Raw genomic sequence first — 17,862 nt, 5'->3', positions numbered from 1 at the left:
AACAAAATATATATACAATAAAAAAAAATCGCAAGTTTAAATTGGACATGGGGACAGTGGACACCCGTCTGGCAGAGAGCACACTGTCTCCATTGCACAGGATATCCGTCAGCGCGCACTCAGTGCAGCTGTAGTTCATCGTGCGGTCGAAATGACCGCCCACGTCGTATGACGCGAAGATACGGACCGTGCTTATTACTGGGGAGTGACATTGAATGGGAATTAATATCGGAATGGAAATGGATGCGAATGAAGATGAGGATGAGGATAGGGATGAGAATAAGCTGAGGATGAGAATGAGGATGAGAATGAGGATAAGAATTAATAAGGGGATGGAATGGAGGAGAATTAATAATTAGGATGATAATGAGATGAGCTAAGATGATAATGATGAGAATAATGATGAAAACGATGAAGGTAAAAATGAGAATTAAAATCAACATTAAAATTTCTTATTAAGAAAAATACACGTTGTTTTTATTTACAAACCAGCATGAAGTCTATCTGTTGGTTACACTGACGTATTGACATCTGAACAACCCCAGATAGGAGTGCAGTCCTACCTGAGGTCACAGCTACTGAGGACTAAGGAACACCTCGTATAGTATCTCCTACCACACTTCAAACCAGAACAGCGCTACACTGTTAACAGAAATAGGTGTAACGGTGGTGCCTCCGGAATCGAACCACGCTATATAATGAATAGAATATAAAATTAAAATATTATTAATAATAAAACAGGAATACTTACTATTGCCTAAAAACAAGATTTAGTTTTTATTTATACTTTTATATTAATAATAATATAATGCATTTATTCAAAAGTTAGATAAGTTAATATTCCTTAAAAATTATGTTCTTACCGCGATCTGAAGAATAATGAAAAAATAATTAATAAGTTAAACAAATAAATTAATTATTATTAATTTATAAAATAGAAATGAAATCATTATTTCACAAAATTAAAATAATATTTACCCTTTTCTGTAAAAAAGCGTAAGTTAAGTAATAAGTAATGTTATTTGTCAATAAAATATTTTTTAACTAAGTAATTATTGTTATGTTAAATATTGATAAATATAATCGATAAAAATGCCCACTTCTGTAACATTTTTGACAACTTAGTAACATTATGATGACATCTGATTATGGATTAATTAAATTAATAACGTGAATAAATGACTGAAACCTTGATATAAATGTAAATGCATTATAAAGTACATCTTAGACGAGTAAAATACATAGATTGATCACTCCTAACAAGAATGTGTAACAAGTTTTGAGAATTGAAATTGTTGCCTAATAAAGTTTTGACACGTCTCTGTGCTATATATCCCTAGAATGGTTAAAATATTATTATTACTTTAATTACGTAGTGTTAGTTATTTACACGTACATTTTCTCTAAAAAGGTTTGTTATTTGTCAAGAATTCAAAAAATAACTGACACGTCGGCGTTTTGTAGCTTCCTACAATTTCAAGGGGGTGAAGTATCTTTCTATTTTATTAATCAAAGTATTACAAATGTTAATATTTAATACCTGGTGCTGTAAAATTAAAGATTTATAATTAGTATATTTTGCATTTTTGTTGTTTCAATGTGTGATTAACCTATTACAGGCCGCGCCAAACTGCTAGTCCGCTCTGAATATAGAAACGAGTCGCGTCGAATAGCAAATTGTAGATATTAGCGGGACGGAGACAGCGCGGCCCCACGGCACCCCTGCTCTCGCTCGCGGGTACATAGCTGCGTTAGTATGCCCTTACGTTGCTACGGAATATATGCTTGTAGTTGAGCAACAACTTCAGAGCGGACTAGCAGTTTGGCGCGGACTATACTGTCCCACTGCTCAGAATACTCGTGGCGCCATCTGTTGATGGGGAGCGAGAAGTCGCTGCACTATCATATCATTTACGAGCTATTGCCCGCGGCTTCGCTCGCGTTACGAAGTAATATTTTCATCCACCATTTTAACCCCTTTGGGGGTAGAATTGATCAAAATCCTTTCTTAGCGTATGCCTACGTCATAACATCTACCTGTATGCCAAATTTCAGCCCGATCCGTCCATTAGTTTGGGCTATGCGTTGATAGATCACTATGTCAGTCAGTCACCTTTGAGTTATATACATATATTTAGATTGTAACAGTATAAACTCACATCGAACACTGGCTATCTTGACCCTCTCTTCGATTCCGTCGCCATTTTGTACCACCGCGAAGTAGTCCCCAAAGTCCTGAGGCATCAGCCCTTGAAAGTTTGCTTCGAAGTACTGCTGTCTAAAAATAAAACCATAGTAGGTAGTGGTAGCATTGAAGATTTGTAGCTGGTAGAATGCTTTGTGGTTCGATTCCGGCGGCACCACCGCCACAGCTATTTCTGTTATAACAGCAGTGTAGCGCTGCTGTGTTCTGGTTTAACGTGTGGTAAGGGAGACAGACTTTTTCGAGGCGTTCTCCGTCAAGCCGTTTGTGTTGCAGCGTGACAAAGAATGACACATACATACATACGCGAGAACATTACCCTCCGCGGCCGGTTAAAAGTAGAAGTATGACTTAAAGAATTATTTAAATAAGGGTAATAAAGGCTACTTACAATTTTCCCTCCCTGTAAAAATAATTATTTTGTTTTTATTTTATTTATTTCAAAATACACACACAACTTACAACAAAATATAAGCAATATGTGATGCCCTGAGAGGGCGTCGCAAAAGTACTAGAGAGCAGCATTAATATATAGGCTGAGTCTATTAATACAGGTACTGTACGAATAATTTATAATTATTAATACGGGTACTGGACAAACAATTTATTATTATCCGATTCGAACCGGTAGATTTTAAGAAATCTCAAAAAAACTACAAAAAATTTTTTTTTAAATGTTTTTTTTTAATAAGTTTTAAAAGGCTCTACCGATCGATTTTAGAAACTAAGCTCTTAACATCAAAAAATGACGTCGATTGCCATCAGCCCGTTCGAAATCAATTTAAAAAAAAAAAAAAAAAAAAACCTAACCTAACCTAACCTAACCAATTGAATAAATGTACGAATAAATATATTTAAAAAAAAATTGAATTTGTCACATTGTTTAAAGAAAAAAAAAATGAATAAATGTACGAATAAATATAATTTATTAGTCCAGTACCTGTACAAATAGTCACATTGTAATTTATATTAGGTTACATTACATACATTACATTACATTACATACGTTACATAGGACAACATACAATTACTGTTAACATCTAACATACTTACAATTTTTAAAATGTATTATACATGTCAAAGATTCGTCATTCTATTGAGTTTATTAATGTACGTTTAGGCTTAACACTAAGTGGTCTGGAACACCACCGCTCTAGCGGTAAGCGGGGGCGGAAGGGGAGGTCCGCCCCGGGCCCCCGATGCTAGGGGGCCGCTAAACGTAGCTGCTAAAAAGGGTCGTCAAAACCAAATAATTTGTGAAATGTGTATAAAACAGCGAAAAAAAGATTTATTTCTTTATTTATTTTATTTTATTTATTGCAAAATACACACACAACTTACAACAAAATATAAGCAATATGTGATGCCCTGAGAGGGCGTCGCAAAATACTAGAGAGCAGCATTAATTTATATTAGGCATAGATTACTAAAGATACTTCGCCGCCTTGAAATTGAATGAAGCCACAAACGGCTTATTTTAGTAAGTTCTTTTTTTGAATCCATGACAAATAAAAACATTTTTAGAGAAAATTTACGAATAAATAACTAATACTGCGTAATTTACATAGTAAATAAATAATTATTTCAAATATTTTAGGGACATTTTAGCACGGAGACGTAGCAAAACTTTTTTACGCAACTATTTCAATTCTCAAAACTCGGTACATTTTCTTGTTAGGAGTGAGTAATCTTTACTAATCTATGATATTAGGTTACATTTGCCGGAATAGGATAGATTTGCGGGAATCATTTGTATTTGTTGGCGAATAAATCTATGACACATTTTGTAATTTTGTTGAATTAAATCAACTTTTTACACTGAGACAGTGATGCCCCCGGAGTCAAGCTACGATGGGTTGGGTACACCTTTTAAAACATACACATATATATATAACGGCGCGAGCTATTATTTTCAATTAATTTTAGTTAATTTTGAGTTGAAGCTATTTATTCTTATTTTATGATTTCCATTCAAATTACTTAATTAACAATTATTTTAGTAGACTATATTTTTGGAGCGGGTAACTCCGGATGGGGTTGCAAGTGTCGCCTTTTTGTTATAAGAACTATGATTATTGTTTCGTTTTTGAGAGAGAGTTGACAATTGACGTTGATGGCGTGTGGACTTGTAAATCCATCGGCTCCGAATTTATTATTTTCTTGTGTGCTTCTTTGTTGGAATTGAAAGCAGTTGGTGCACTATGAAGGAACGCCATCTGGCATTTCTATATCGGTCAGACGCGAGGCTCGGCGATCTGACATATATATCTTATCTGTAAGTTGCATTGTAGTGCAATCCATGTGTGTTTGGATGTATTTGTGTGTGTGAGAAAGAGAGAGAGAGAGGGTAAGCTTATTTACATGATAAAATGTGTCTTTGGCAAGGGTGATCTCCCTGTGTGCTAGGTGATCATGCCAGGGGACCGTCCGTGCTGCGACAGTCTCAGTTCAGAGCTTGTATATATGCAAGATGTTTAGAAAACTTTGATACCGTGATTCAGAATACTCGTGGCGCCATCTCTTGTCGAGTAGCGAGAAGTCGCCACATGCCTGTTGCTGTGACTTTGTGTGTGCATGTATAACTCAAGCATATATAGTACTAGCTGACCCGACAAACGTTGTGTTGCCATATAAATAAAAAAAATGTTAAGGGTGAACAACCCTTATCATTTACGGGTTTGAAAAATAGATAGAATATTTGAAACAGCGATGGTAGCGAAGTCGGTCGAATCCAATGTGCAACATTCCAAAATCAACAACTACTTACGAATTAAAGATTAATTAAAAAAACCTTTTCCCACGGACTAAATTGTGAATCTAAACCCCCTTGAACACACACAACAAATTTCATCAAAATCAGTCCAGTCGTTTATCAGGTGTTCAGTGACATACACACGCACATAAGAAATATATATATAAATATGTGTGTATAAGTCAGTTTACTTACTCAAAAATGAAATGTGTCTCGGACTTACTCTGTATGTGTGTGTGTGTGTGTGTGTGTACATGTGTAATAATAATAATAAGTTTATTGCCATAATAACACAGTTACACAAAGAATAAATGTACATTTTACAGTAATATTAATATGACAAAAGGAATTCGGCTCAGCATTGCTGTCTCAGAATCAGGGATTCGAGTAGCGCTGTTTTTCAGCCGCTCCTATAATCCCTGTGGTGTTAGGTGGGATAAGAAGATAGTCAGCTGTGGGGCATCTCCTGGGTTTTAAAATCCAAGCGTGTATGTGTGTGTGTGTGTGTGTGTGTGTGTGTGGTTTATTTCAACCTCACCTATCCCGATACTCCTTAACGCGGTATCTGGAAGAGTCCAAGTTATATATATTGGAGTCGGTGGCCCGCACAAGGATGTGGAGTAGCCTGCAGTGGTTGCACTTGAATGGAATGATGGTGGCGTTCGCCTTTTGACCATACAGGAGCTCCACACTACGTGGTGTCACCATCATCGCGCTTTGAGCTGCAAAAGGTACATCTTGAGAAGGTGGTAGAACCCTTTGTGGTTCGACTCCGGCGCCACCGCCACACCTATTTCTGTTATAACAGCAGTGTTAAGCTGCTGTGTTCTGGTTTAAAGTGTGGTGAGGGAAATATACTTTTCCGTTCCAGCTTAGTCCTCAGGGGTAACGGCGCATCTGTGGTTGACCTCCGGTACGAATATCTAGTCCTATCTGAAGTCGATTACAGATGTCCATGGGCGGTAGTAGCCACTTATCATCAGGTGGACTGCATGCTCGTCTGCTACGCCATAGTATAAAAAAATTTTAAAGGTATAGTCCGCGCCAAACTGCTAGTCCGCTCTGAGGTTGCGAGCAGGTGTAGTCATACATTTGCTATGGCGACGCGATTCATTTCTATATTCAGAGCGGACTAGTTTTACGCGGACTATATCAGGTCCACTACTATAGCAGTGATAGCCTAGTTAAGAAACTGGGGGTCCTAGGTTCAAATCCCAAGGTCTGATTTTTCAAAGTTATGTGCATATTAAAAATTAACTATCACTTGCTTAAACAGTGAAGGAAAAAGTGAGGAAACCAGCATACCTGAAAAATCTTAAAAAAGTTTTCAAAGGTATGTGAAGTCTACCAATACCTACGCACTTGGCCAGCGCGGTGGACTATGGCCTAATCCTTCTCATTCTGAGACCCGTGCCCAGCAGTGAGACAGTAATGACAGTTCATGACAGTTCATTCATCATCATCAAATCATTACTCTTACATAACAATGTCTTCAGTTAAAAGTGCGTATTGGTAGACCTCACATACCTTTGAAAAGATTTTTATTTTTTTTCTTTTTTTATACTATAGGAGTAGCAGACGAGCATGCAGTCCACCTGATGGTAAGTAGCTACTGCCGCCCATGGACATCTGTATTCAACCCCAGATAGGATTAGATATTCCTACCTGAGGTCGACCACAGATGCGCCGCTACCTCTGAAGACTAAGCTGGAGCGCCTCGGAAAAGTCTGTCTCCCTTACCACACCATCTCTCAGGTATGCAGATTTAACGATGTTTTCCTTCACCGTTGCAAGTGATACATGTAATACGCACATAACTGAAAAATCGGCCTGGGACTCGAACCTCGAACCCCTCGGAGAGGCCAGCAGGCAGCAGTGGAAGTACACTTACACAGCGAGATAAACTTCCTGTACTTATCCTTCTTGTTCGGGCACTGGAAGTGGACGTAGTAAGGCCCGAAGAACCCAGAAGACCAAGTCGTGAAGCTGATGGACACCATCAACCACTTGCCGACCAGGAGGCGACGGCTCGCCGTGTCCACTTCATCAGCTGAGTAGAACTTCTCGGGTACTGGCTCCTGGGTAGTTTGGACAATATCCAGTTGAAGAACTCATAGATTAGTAAAGATTACTCACTCCTAACAAAAAATGTAACCAATTTTGACAATTGAAATTGTCACTGTCATATATTTTCGTGTTTGAAGAATATTAAAAATGTAGTTTTTAGATCATTTACGAATGAAACGATATTTCTCCGCACTTTTTCTTTGATTTCGTGTTTTGATGTCGTGACTGCGCATGTCGGTATTGTTCCGCGTAAATTACACCATGACAGCCATTAAATGGCTGATAGAATTGTCGCCGTTTAAGCCATTTAATGGCTTCATTCAATTACAAGGCGGTGAGATATCCATACTTATCTATGGTTGAACTCGAAAATAGTTTTCGAGGTATGTGAAGTCTACCAATACGCACTTGGCCAGCGCGGTGGACTATGGCCTAATCCTCATTCTGAGAAGAGACCCGTGTCCAGTGGGACAGTGATGGGTTGATGACGTGTGACTTGCTTGGCCAATTGACGTGAAGGTGGTAAACCCTTTGTGGTTCTACTCCAGCGGCACCACCGCCTCACCTATTTCTGCCTCATAACAGCAGTGTTAAACGCTGCTGTGTTGTTTGAAGGGTGTGGTAAAGGAGACATACTTTCCGAGGCGTTCCAGCTTAGTCCTCAGGGGTAGCGTTGTGGCCGACCTCAGGTAGGAATATCTAATCTTACCTGGGGTTGATTACAGATGTCCATACGGCAGTAGCTTACCATCAGAAGGACTGCATGCTCGTCTGCTACTCCCAAATTACAAAAAAAAAGTTTATATACTTTATTTTTTATATACTCACAAATGCTCCAGTATGCATCTTCTTATGTACAATCCCATGGAAGTTGTATCCCTCGGGAACCTGTACTTGGCGAGGGCTGGAGGTATAGTTCTTGGAATTCGGTGGAACCCATTCTTCCATACTGTCCTCTGGCATAAAAAGACAGGTGGATGACATACTGAAGGTGAAGCCCTACGTTCAACTTTGTTTGAAGGTGGTAGAACCTTTTGTGGTTCGACTCCAGCGGCACCACCGCCACACCTATTTCTGTTATAACAGCAGTGTTAGGCGCTGCTGTGTTCCGGTTTGAAAGGTGTAGTAAGGGAGACGCACTTTTCCGAGGCGTTCCAGCTTAGTCCTCAGGGGAAACGCGCATCTGTGGCCGACCTCAGGTAGGAATATCTAATCCTATCTGGGGTTGATTACAGATGTACATGGGCAGGAACCACTTACTATCAGGTGGACTGCATATAAAAAAGAAGTCTAAGTGTGATTCGAACTTTTACATGGAAGGTTCCATACCACCAAAGTTTAATTTATTTTGAATACCTATTTGTTAGAATACCATGAAAGTAAATACATTATGATTAAACTATCTGCTTATTTCAGTTTAATAGATAAAGCAAAATATGACGAAAAATAGCGGTTCCCATTTATTTTGAAACTTTTTATTTTTACCATGCATTCTCTGTAAATATTCAAGTGTATATTTATTACGGTTCCAGAGATAGAGCCCTGTGACAGACGGACAGACAGCGGAAGGTTAAAAAGAGTTCCGTTTTACCCTTTGGGTACGGAACCCTAAAAAGTATTCCAAATCTTTCTTACCCGGTATAGCTGAAATATTTATATTAAAATTTAACATTTATTGTATAATACAAGAAAAAAAAACGAAATTGTAAATTGAAGTAAAAAGAATTAGAATAATATAATACTTACGAGGTACGATTTCTGAAAAAAATAAAAAAATATTAAATTTAGTTACATATTTATTGTATGATATTAGAAATTTGGGGTCTGTAGGTTACATTTAAAAGAAGTAAAGATTTTTCTCAATTTTGAGAATATTCGTTAAATTTCAAAATTTGTATTATACAATGTAATAAATAACTTACCGTCGCCTGCAATTATAAAATATTTTAATTATTATATCATTTATTATATAGATATAGATTATATCATTTATTATATTATCGAGAAGTTGCAGACGAGCATGCAGTGCACCTGATGGTAAGTGGCTACTGCCGCCCATGGACATCTGTAATCAATCTCTGATAAGATTAGTTTCTTACCTGAGGTCGGTCACAGATGCGCCGCTACCTTTGAAGACTAAGCTGGAACGCCTCATAAGGATATGTCTCCCTTACCACACTCCAAACCAGAACACAGCAGCGCTTAACACTACTGTTATAACAGAAATAGGTGTGGCGGTGGTGCCACCGGGGTCGAACCACTGAGGGTTCTACCGCCTTTAATAGTCATAAAGGAACTACGAAAGTGTATTTTAAAATCCGGCACCGATTTGGCTAATTTTACTTTAGAATAATTTGTCGAAGTCCAGAGAAGGTTTAAGTAATGGGTAAGTAAATATGAAATATATTTCATAAATAGATTCTGAGGCGGTACAAAGTTTGCCGGGTCAGCTAGTAAATAATAATAATATAAATATTATTATAAATACTTACGTTCATAGTCTACAAAAATGTAACATAAAATAATATTAATTAAACAGTTTTTTAATTATTTTTGAGTCTATTTAAAAACTTATTAAAAAAATTGATTTGAAAATAAACGGATCGCTAAGAACCTCTGAAAATCACTTACCATCATATTCTGAAAAAGTTTTCAAATTATAAATGCGAATTTAATAAAAACAAAAAAAAACAGTTTTACCATAACCTCACTTACTTTCAGCTGAAAATAAAAACAGTAGTCATTAATTTATATTCAAAAATATGATTATTAATAATACTTTATAATAATAATTTTATTTATGTATCTTCAAAAATAATAATGGTTGCAATCTAGTAACTTTGTCATGAACTTTCTGCAAGGTGCTTGAACACCGCCTCGAAAATCGTTAATCCTGATGATCCTGATAAGGGCAATGGGACAAAATTATTAAAATGAAGGATGAATAAATTTGAAGGTGGTAGAACCCTTTGTGGTTCGACTCCGGCGGCACCACCGCCACACCTATTTCTACCTAATAACAGCAGTGTTAGGCGCTGCTGTGTTCCGGTTTGAAGGGTGTGGTAAGGGTGACAGACTTATCCGAGGCGTTCCAGCTTAGTGCTCAGGGGTCGCAGCGCTTCTGTGGCCGACCTCAGGTAGGAATATCTAATCCTATCTGGGGTTATTTACAGATGTCCATGGGCGGCAGTAGCCACTTACCATCAGGTGGACTGCATGCTCGTCTGCTACTCTTATATTATAAAAAAAAAATCAAAATTTGGAATCAAGCTGACCGTTCAAAGTGGGTAAAAATCGAGATCAAGGATTCATTTACATATATACATATAGGTGAAGATAATAAAAGCGTGGTACCATAGTCCGCGCCAAACTACTAGTCCGCTCTGAAGTTGTTGCGAGCAGTGTGGTCATACAATTTGCTATGGCGACGCGATTCATTTCTATATTCAGAGCGGACTAGCAGTTTTACGCGGACTATAATAACGTTAATTTAATTGGATAAAAATAATCAAACAAACAATATATTTACTTTTATAATATTATTATTAAAACAAGTACTCACTGTAGTCCTCTGTAAAATATTTACATAAATTAATAAATGTGTTTTTTCATAGAATATACTGCAAACAGTCCAACTGACAGACACAACTGACTAGTAGACAGACACACAGACGGACAGACAGAGGCTTAGTACCTAATAGGGTTCCGTTTTTACCCTTTCGCCGTTTGTCCACCGCCACTGTCACCGAGCCGATACCGATAATTAATGACGGCGCCAAAGTAGCGTACATACATTTACTATAGCAGCTTGTCCACCGCGACCACCGCACGTCCGACACCCGAGCACCGTCATCCCGGCCGCCAATATTTCGAGTAGATCGACGTGGTCGCTACATCGGCACCGAGATTTTATCGGGCCGATGCCGATGTACCAGCAATATAAAACAAGTTGGAACTTGTCCATACACTGCCGTCACACGACAGCTAGAACAAAATAAACCGGCGATATCGGTCGCAGTGGACAAACTATCGCCGTCACGACATATTAAAATCGGCCCGAAATAATCTCGTTCTCGGTATCGGCTCGGTTACGGTGCGGTGTAAAAACGACCTTTTGGGTTCGAAACGCTAAGTAAAAAGCTCAGTAGTAGAAAATACTTTGTCCCTCTAGTTCCGGGACTAGAATAGGGCTACGGTAACTCCTGCGTGTCGTAAGAGGCGACTAAAAGGGGCTTCCGGGGTTACGGGCGGCAAGAGTGGGAGCTCGAACCGCCCGGTAAGCGACCCCGGGAAGGACGACGGTATGTGTGGTCGCATACCGTCATGCACACCAGACGGTGAGCCGAGCGTCAAGCTCACCTGGGCGGAGCCCGACGGGGCAACACGCTTAGAAAACTCCGGTTGTTTTCCTTTGGAGATCCCGAAGTCCTCATCGCAGCCACGGACGGCCACCAGGGGATTTTAGTGCAGTAAGAATCCAACATAACCCTGCGTCGCTCCCACAACACCGGCTACCTGTAGGTTTCCTCCTCGTCAAAAAAAGTAGAAAACACTTACTCCACAACTCATTCGCTGGCATGGCCTGGTCTGGGGAGGGTAGACTGTAGATATACCCAATCTGACAAGGGTTCCAGTGGTCACAGACCTCTCTATCTGGGTCTAGTTCAGTCACATACTTGTAAGTCTGAAATTAGTGGTATATCCTAAGCATTACCTTTCATTCACTAATCTTTACATAGATAGCCATAATAAACTTTTTTGTATCTACACTAATATTATAAAGAGGAAAACTTTGTTTGTTTGTTTGATGTAATGAATAGGCTCAAAAACTACTGGACCGATTTTAAAAATTCTTTCACCATTCGAAAGCTACATTACCCACGAGTAACATAGGCTTTATTTTATATGAAATATATTTGATAAATAGATTTTGAGGCGGTACAAATTCGGACGGGTCAGCTAATATATAATATAGGAGTAGCAGACGAGCATGCAGTTCACCTGATGGTAAGTCACTGCATGCATCTGTAATCAATCTCCGATAAGATTAGGTTCCTATCTGAAGTCGGTCACAGATGCCACAGAGGACTAAGCTGGAATGCTTGAAAAGTATGTCTCATTTACCACACTTCAAACCAGAGCACAGCAGCGCTACACTGCTGTTATAACAGAAATAGGTGTGACGGTGATGTCGCTGGAGTCGATCTACAGAGATTTCTACCACCTTTAAAATGTATGTACATTTTGGAAAAATCAGAAGTGCATTGGATTTGAAACTTGACTCCTCGAATGACAGTTCGAGTATCTTAACCCGTAAGATTGAAGGTGGTAGAACCTTCTGTGGTTTGATTCCGGCACCACCGCCACACCTATTTCTGTTATAACAACAGTTTATTTCTGTTCTGGTTTGGATGTAAAAAAAGAGACATTATCCGAGGCATACCTAGTTCTCAGGTAGCGGCGCATGTAGCCGACCTCAGGTAGTAATCTAATCTTATCTGGGGTTGATTACAGATGTCCTTGGCAGTGACTTATAATGACCGCATGCTCGTCTGCTACTCCTATGTTATAAACTAGGCTAAGGTACCAGGTCCTTAAGTAGAGGGTACTTAAGGATCTGGTACCTTACCCTACTGATAAACAGTGATAGCCTAGTGGGTAAGAAACTCGGCCTCTCGATTGAGGGGTCCGAGGTTCAAATCCCAGGCACGCACCGCTGATTTTTCAGTTATGTGCGTTTTAGAATTTAATTATCACTTGCTTAAACGGCGAAGGAAAACATCGTGAGGTAACCTGAGAAATTTTAATAAAAAGTTTTCAAAGGTATGTGAAGTCTACCAATACGCACTTGTCCAGCGCGGTGGACTATGGCCTAATCCTTCTCATTCTGAGAGGAGACCCGTGCCCAGCAGTGGGACAGTGGGTTGGTTGGTCTTACCCTATCTGGATAGTATCTGTAGTGGACCACAACGTCATCAGTATCCTCCAAAGCACAATTATTGGTTGTGTAGTTAAGCGAAGTTCGCTCAATAGGAGCACAGCCGATCACAGTCGTACCATTGCGGGGTAGATCAGGTCCTTCCACTTTGTGACCTAAAATTCAAATATATAAAAAATAGGGTAATTGCCCAAGTACGACTCTATCTTGCATACGGAGGGTTCCCTATCATTTTTTTTAGTATTTGTTATTGTGGCGAGTTCCCACTACTCGTCAAGAGATAGCGCCACGATCCATGATCAAATCCCGATGTGATTACGTTCCTTCTGACCTTAATCGATGGTGGCAACTCATTCCCTGGATGGGCTGCACCCTAATATCACCAGTTCAGCTGTTCAGCTGAACACCGGGTTCATCGCAGCGTAACCAAACTTTTACCGTGCCAAATTATTAGAACAGCCACAGAAGTAAACTCATAGTGAAAATTTGAACAGTCTACCCATTAAATGTTGTCTACTGTTCTCTACCTGCGGAACACGGCTGCTCCCCGGGCATGATCACCTTTTTTATAATATAGGAGTAGCAGACGACCATGCAGTCCATATGTAAGTGGATGCCGTCTATAGACATATATCCCAAATAAGATTAGATATCCTATCTGGGTTGGCCACAGCGCCGCTACCCCTGAGGATTAAGCTGGAATGCCTCGAAAAAGTATGTCTCCCTTACCACAATTCAAACCAGAACACAGCAGCGCTTAATACTACTGTTATTAATTCCATCTAGCGGAACGTCCCTTTTCCAAAAAACAAAAACAAATTTGCATATAATATAAGGGTACTCACGGTTGCAAAAGAAGTATCTATTCTCTGCCACATACAGCTCCTTGTCTTCAGCACTCAAGCAGGAGTCGAACATGACCTGAGTGGGTTCTATATCCCCCTCGCACATGAGGATTCCGGACCCATCAGGTTCTTTAGGGGCTCGGTTTGATGGGCATCGGTACAGGAGGCCTGGGAAGTTATAGAAATGAGCACGCAGTCCACATGATGGTAGATAGGTGGTTAGGTACTGCAGCCTGGTCCCTGTAGTTTCGGGACCAGAATAGGGCTACGGTATCTCCTGCCTGTCGTAAGAGGCGACTAAAAGGGGCTTCCGGGGTTGCGGGTCGTAAGAGTGGGAGCTCGAACCGCCCGGACAGCGACCCCGGGAAGGACGGCGGTATGTGTGGTCGCATACCGTTGTGCACACCAGACGGTGTGGCGAGCGTCACGCTCACCTGGGAGGAGCCCGATGGGGCAACGCGCTAAGAGGACTCCGGTTGCGTTCCTCTGGAGATCCCGGAGTCCTCTAAGCAGCGCAGAGGACGGCCACCGGGGGGTTTTAGTGCGGTAAGAATCCCACATAACCCCGTGCCGCTCCCACGGCACAGGGTACTTTTTGAAGGTTTCCCCCTCGTAACAAAAAAAAGAAGGTACTGCAGCCTGTACATCATTTTATTTTATAAAAAAACATAATACAAATTCATTTGGCAATAATAATGCCGAGTCCGGCAAATATCTCTTGTATTATTAGTTACTTTACCCAGGCACTATAAATATTGCCCACGTCAATCATTACCCAGGCACTTTAAATAATTCCCGCAATATTTATATTGCTCTAAAGCAAATAAACATTACCAATTAATCATAAAATTGATGTGTACGTAACCGTACAAGATCATTAATTGAAATTAAATACAAATAACACAAAATAAATTAAAGTAAATTTTATTAACTTCAAACCGAATAAAAGTTACAAAACCTGAAAGTCATATTGTCTGAATTAATCATATTGCCCGAACTAACCATATTGCCCGACTTAATCATATTGCCCGAATTAACCATATTGCCCGACTTAATCATATTGCCCGAACGAACCAATTGCCCGACTTAATCATATTGCCCGACTTAACCATATTGCCATTTAAACACTTTAATTACCCTTTCTGATAATCAGTGGTGGTTTGTTCCTGATTTCAGCTACGGTGACACCTTTCTCTCCGTTCTGGACGGCGGTCATGACTCGTTTGTAGAGGGTGGTACGGCGTTCCTGTTCCGCTATTATATAGGGAAGAAGTTCCTCTGATAGCACATCAACTTTCTTCTTAGCTTCAGCGTTCATCTGTGTTGGGAATACTTAGGAAATACAATCAATTTTTTAAGGTAGAACTCTAGACTCTGGCGGCACCACAGCCACAACTTCCTTTTGAGATATCCCTTCCTTCCTTAAGAGTGTTATGACATGGGGCTCTTTAAGAAAGGGTTCAAAAAGAGCTCTCCTTCAAAGCCAGCGATGCTGACGACTTCTCTGGTGTTGCAAATGTCCATAGACGACGGTGACTACTTCCCATCAGGTAGCACGTCTGCTAAATCGATGTGTTAATCAATAAAATAAAAATCTCTTATAACAGCAGTGTTAAGCGCTGCTGTTTTCCGGTTTAAAGTATGGTATGATTTCCAGCTTAGCAACGCTTTCGCCGACCTTAAGTAGGAATAATAACTTTATCAGGAGTTAATTACAGATCCATGGGCGACACTGCACTTACCACCGGGTGGAGTGCATGCTCTTTTTTAAAATATAGGAGTAGCGGATGAGAATGCAGTCCACCTGTTGGTAAGTGGCTACTGCTAGCCATGGATATCTGTAATCAACCCAAGATAATCTGAGGTTGGCCAAAGATGCACCACTACCCCTGAGGTCTAAGCTGGAATGGCTCGGAACAGTATGTCTGCCTTACCACACCCTTTAAGCCAGAACACAGCAGCGCTTAACACTGTTATGACGCCGAAATAGGTGTGGCGGTGGTGACGCCGGAGTCGAACCACAGGGGGTTCTACCTTCAAATGCATGGTCATTTGCAGATTCTACATTATACCAAAGGTCCTTACCCTATCAGCATCCTTGTTGAATTTAATCCCCGTGCCATCCTGTAAACATTTTTTTCTAAAATATTTTGTATTTAAAAACAAGAATTTTTGAAAACATTTTCATTTAGAACCTATGTTATTGGGGTGCATACGAAAATAAATGATTTGCCGCCATTTTGGCGTATGCGCCATTTTGGATTAAGAATGACGTCACTATAATAATCATGTTACGTGCGTATTAGAAATTAATAATCACTTGCTTAAACAATAAAGGAAAAATCCTGAAGAAACCTGCATATCGGAGAAATCTAAAAAAATCTCAATGGGATGTGAAGTCTACCAATACTTGTCCAGCGCGGTGGACTATGGCCTAATCCTTCTCATTCTGAGAGGAGACCCGTGCCCAGCAGTGGACAGTAATGGTTATATGATGATGATGATGATACGAACTAACAAGGCAAGTTAAAGAGAAGCTTGTATAGTGCGCGCCAAACTACTAGTCCGCTCTGGTTGTTGCGCACAACTACAAGCATATATTCCATAGCAACGTAAGCGCATACTAACGCAGCTATGTACCCGCGAGCGAAGCGGGGGTGCCGTGGGGCCGCGCTGTCTTCGTCCCGCTAATATCTACAATTTGCTATTCGACGCGACTCGTTTCTATATTCAGAGCGGACTAGCAGTTTGGCGCGGACTGCACTAAGTGCAACTTACCACAGCCTGTCTTCTCACGATGTTCGCAAGGTACCTGCCTCGTCTGGTGGCCGGCAGCAACACACTACCAGGTTGAACTTCATCTCCTGTCTACGATTACAAATATAAAACACTAGCTGAGCCGGCAAACTTTGTACCGCCTCAAAATCTATTTATCAAATATATTTCATATAAAATATAGCCTATGTTACTCGTGGATAATGTAGCTTTCAGATGGTGAAAGAATTTTTAAAATCGGTCCAGTAGTTTTTGAGCCTATTCATTACAATCAAAGAAACAAACAAAGTTTTCCTCTTTATAATATTAGTATAGATAAACATAGGTATATAGGAGTAGCAGACGAGCATGTAGACTTGGTGGTAACTAGCTACTGATGTACGGACATCTGTAATCAACTCCAGATGTTTTAATATAATATAGGAGTAGCAGACGAGCATGCAGTCCACCTGATGGTAAGTCACTGCCGCCCATGGACATCTGTAATCAACCAAAGGATTATATTCCTATCTGAGGTCAGCCACAGATGCGCCGCTACCCCTGAGGATTTAGCTGGAACGCCTTGGAAAAGTATGTCTTCCTTACCACACTTCAGACCAGAACACAGTAGCGCTTAACACTGCTGTTATAACAGAAATAAATGTGACGGTGGTGCCACCGGAATCGAACCACAGAGAGTTCTACAACTTTTAAGACTTATAACGGTGAGGTGGTAGAATTCTCTGTAATAAAAAATAGACGTGCTTTTCCGAGGGGTTCCATCTTAGTCCTCAGAGGTAGCGGCACATCTGTGGCCGACCTCAGATAGGAATCTAATCCTATCTGGAATTGATTACACGTCCATGCGGCGGCAGCCACTTACCATCAGATGGACTGCATGCTCGTCTGCTACTTCTATATTATAAAAAATATATGTATAGTTAAATATTGCTTACCGGTGGGTATGGACATATAATAACGCTAAATAAATTATAAAACACTAATATTTTAAATTTAATTTTCATTTTTGCAAGCAGCGAGCACAGTACAAATTTTCTTTTAGCAATCACAATTTATGGCAATCAATTTGTAAAGCCGTTATAAAAATAATTGACCTATTATTGTTAAAGGCCTTACTATGGCATAAGTGAAAATAATTGGCAAAGAATCGCAAGAAGGGTTCCGTTCCACCACTTTTTCATTTTTTTTTATGATATACGAGTAGCAGACGAGCATGCAGTCCACCTGATGGTAAGTTTACTGCCGCTCATAGACATCTGTAATCAACCTCAGATGACAACCT

General features: G+C 40.0%; 1 protein-coding gene across 1 annotated transcript in view; it reads right to left on the bottom strand.

Moving 5' to 3' along the window:
* Nucleotides 1–17,531, bottom strand: part of LOC140755357 (uncharacterized) — a 28,489-nt gene extending 10,958 nt beyond the window's left edge. Inside the window, exons 1-11 of the mRNA XM_073090552.1 lie at nucleotides 17,516–17,531; nucleotides 16,584–16,669; nucleotides 15,891–15,929; nucleotides 14,943–15,123; nucleotides 13,806–13,973; nucleotides 12,961–13,115; nucleotides 11,580–11,706; nucleotides 7,851–7,978; nucleotides 6,847–7,033; nucleotides 5,494–5,677; nucleotides 2,160–2,278 (exon numbers count right to left, since the gene is read on the bottom strand). Of these exons, the coding sequence (XP_072946653.1) occupies nucleotides 2,160–2,278; nucleotides 5,494–5,677; nucleotides 6,847–7,033; nucleotides 7,851–7,978; nucleotides 11,580–11,706; nucleotides 12,961–13,115; nucleotides 13,806–13,973; nucleotides 14,943–15,123; nucleotides 15,891–15,929; nucleotides 16,584–16,669; nucleotides 17,516–17,531 (1,390 nt within the window). The remainder of the gene's footprint in view (nucleotides 1–2,159; nucleotides 2,279–5,493; nucleotides 5,678–6,846; nucleotides 7,034–7,850; nucleotides 7,979–11,579; nucleotides 11,707–12,960; nucleotides 13,116–13,805; nucleotides 13,974–14,942; nucleotides 15,124–15,890; nucleotides 15,930–16,583; nucleotides 16,670–17,515) is intronic.
* Between the last annotated feature and the right edge of the window lie 331 nt (nucleotides 17,532–17,862).

This window comes from Epargyreus clarus, unplaced genomic scaffold (assembly GCF_041222505.1).
Source record: "Epargyreus clarus isolate Ecla_fem2 unplaced genomic scaffold, WU_Ecla_fem_2.2 ptg000033l, whole genome shotgun sequence".
In the NCBI taxonomy this organism is placed as follows: Eukaryota; Metazoa; Arthropoda; class Insecta; order Lepidoptera; family Hesperiidae; genus Epargyreus; species Epargyreus clarus.
The sequence above is the reverse complement of the archived record's forward strand: the minus strand, read 5'-3'. Positions and strand labels throughout refer to the sequence as shown.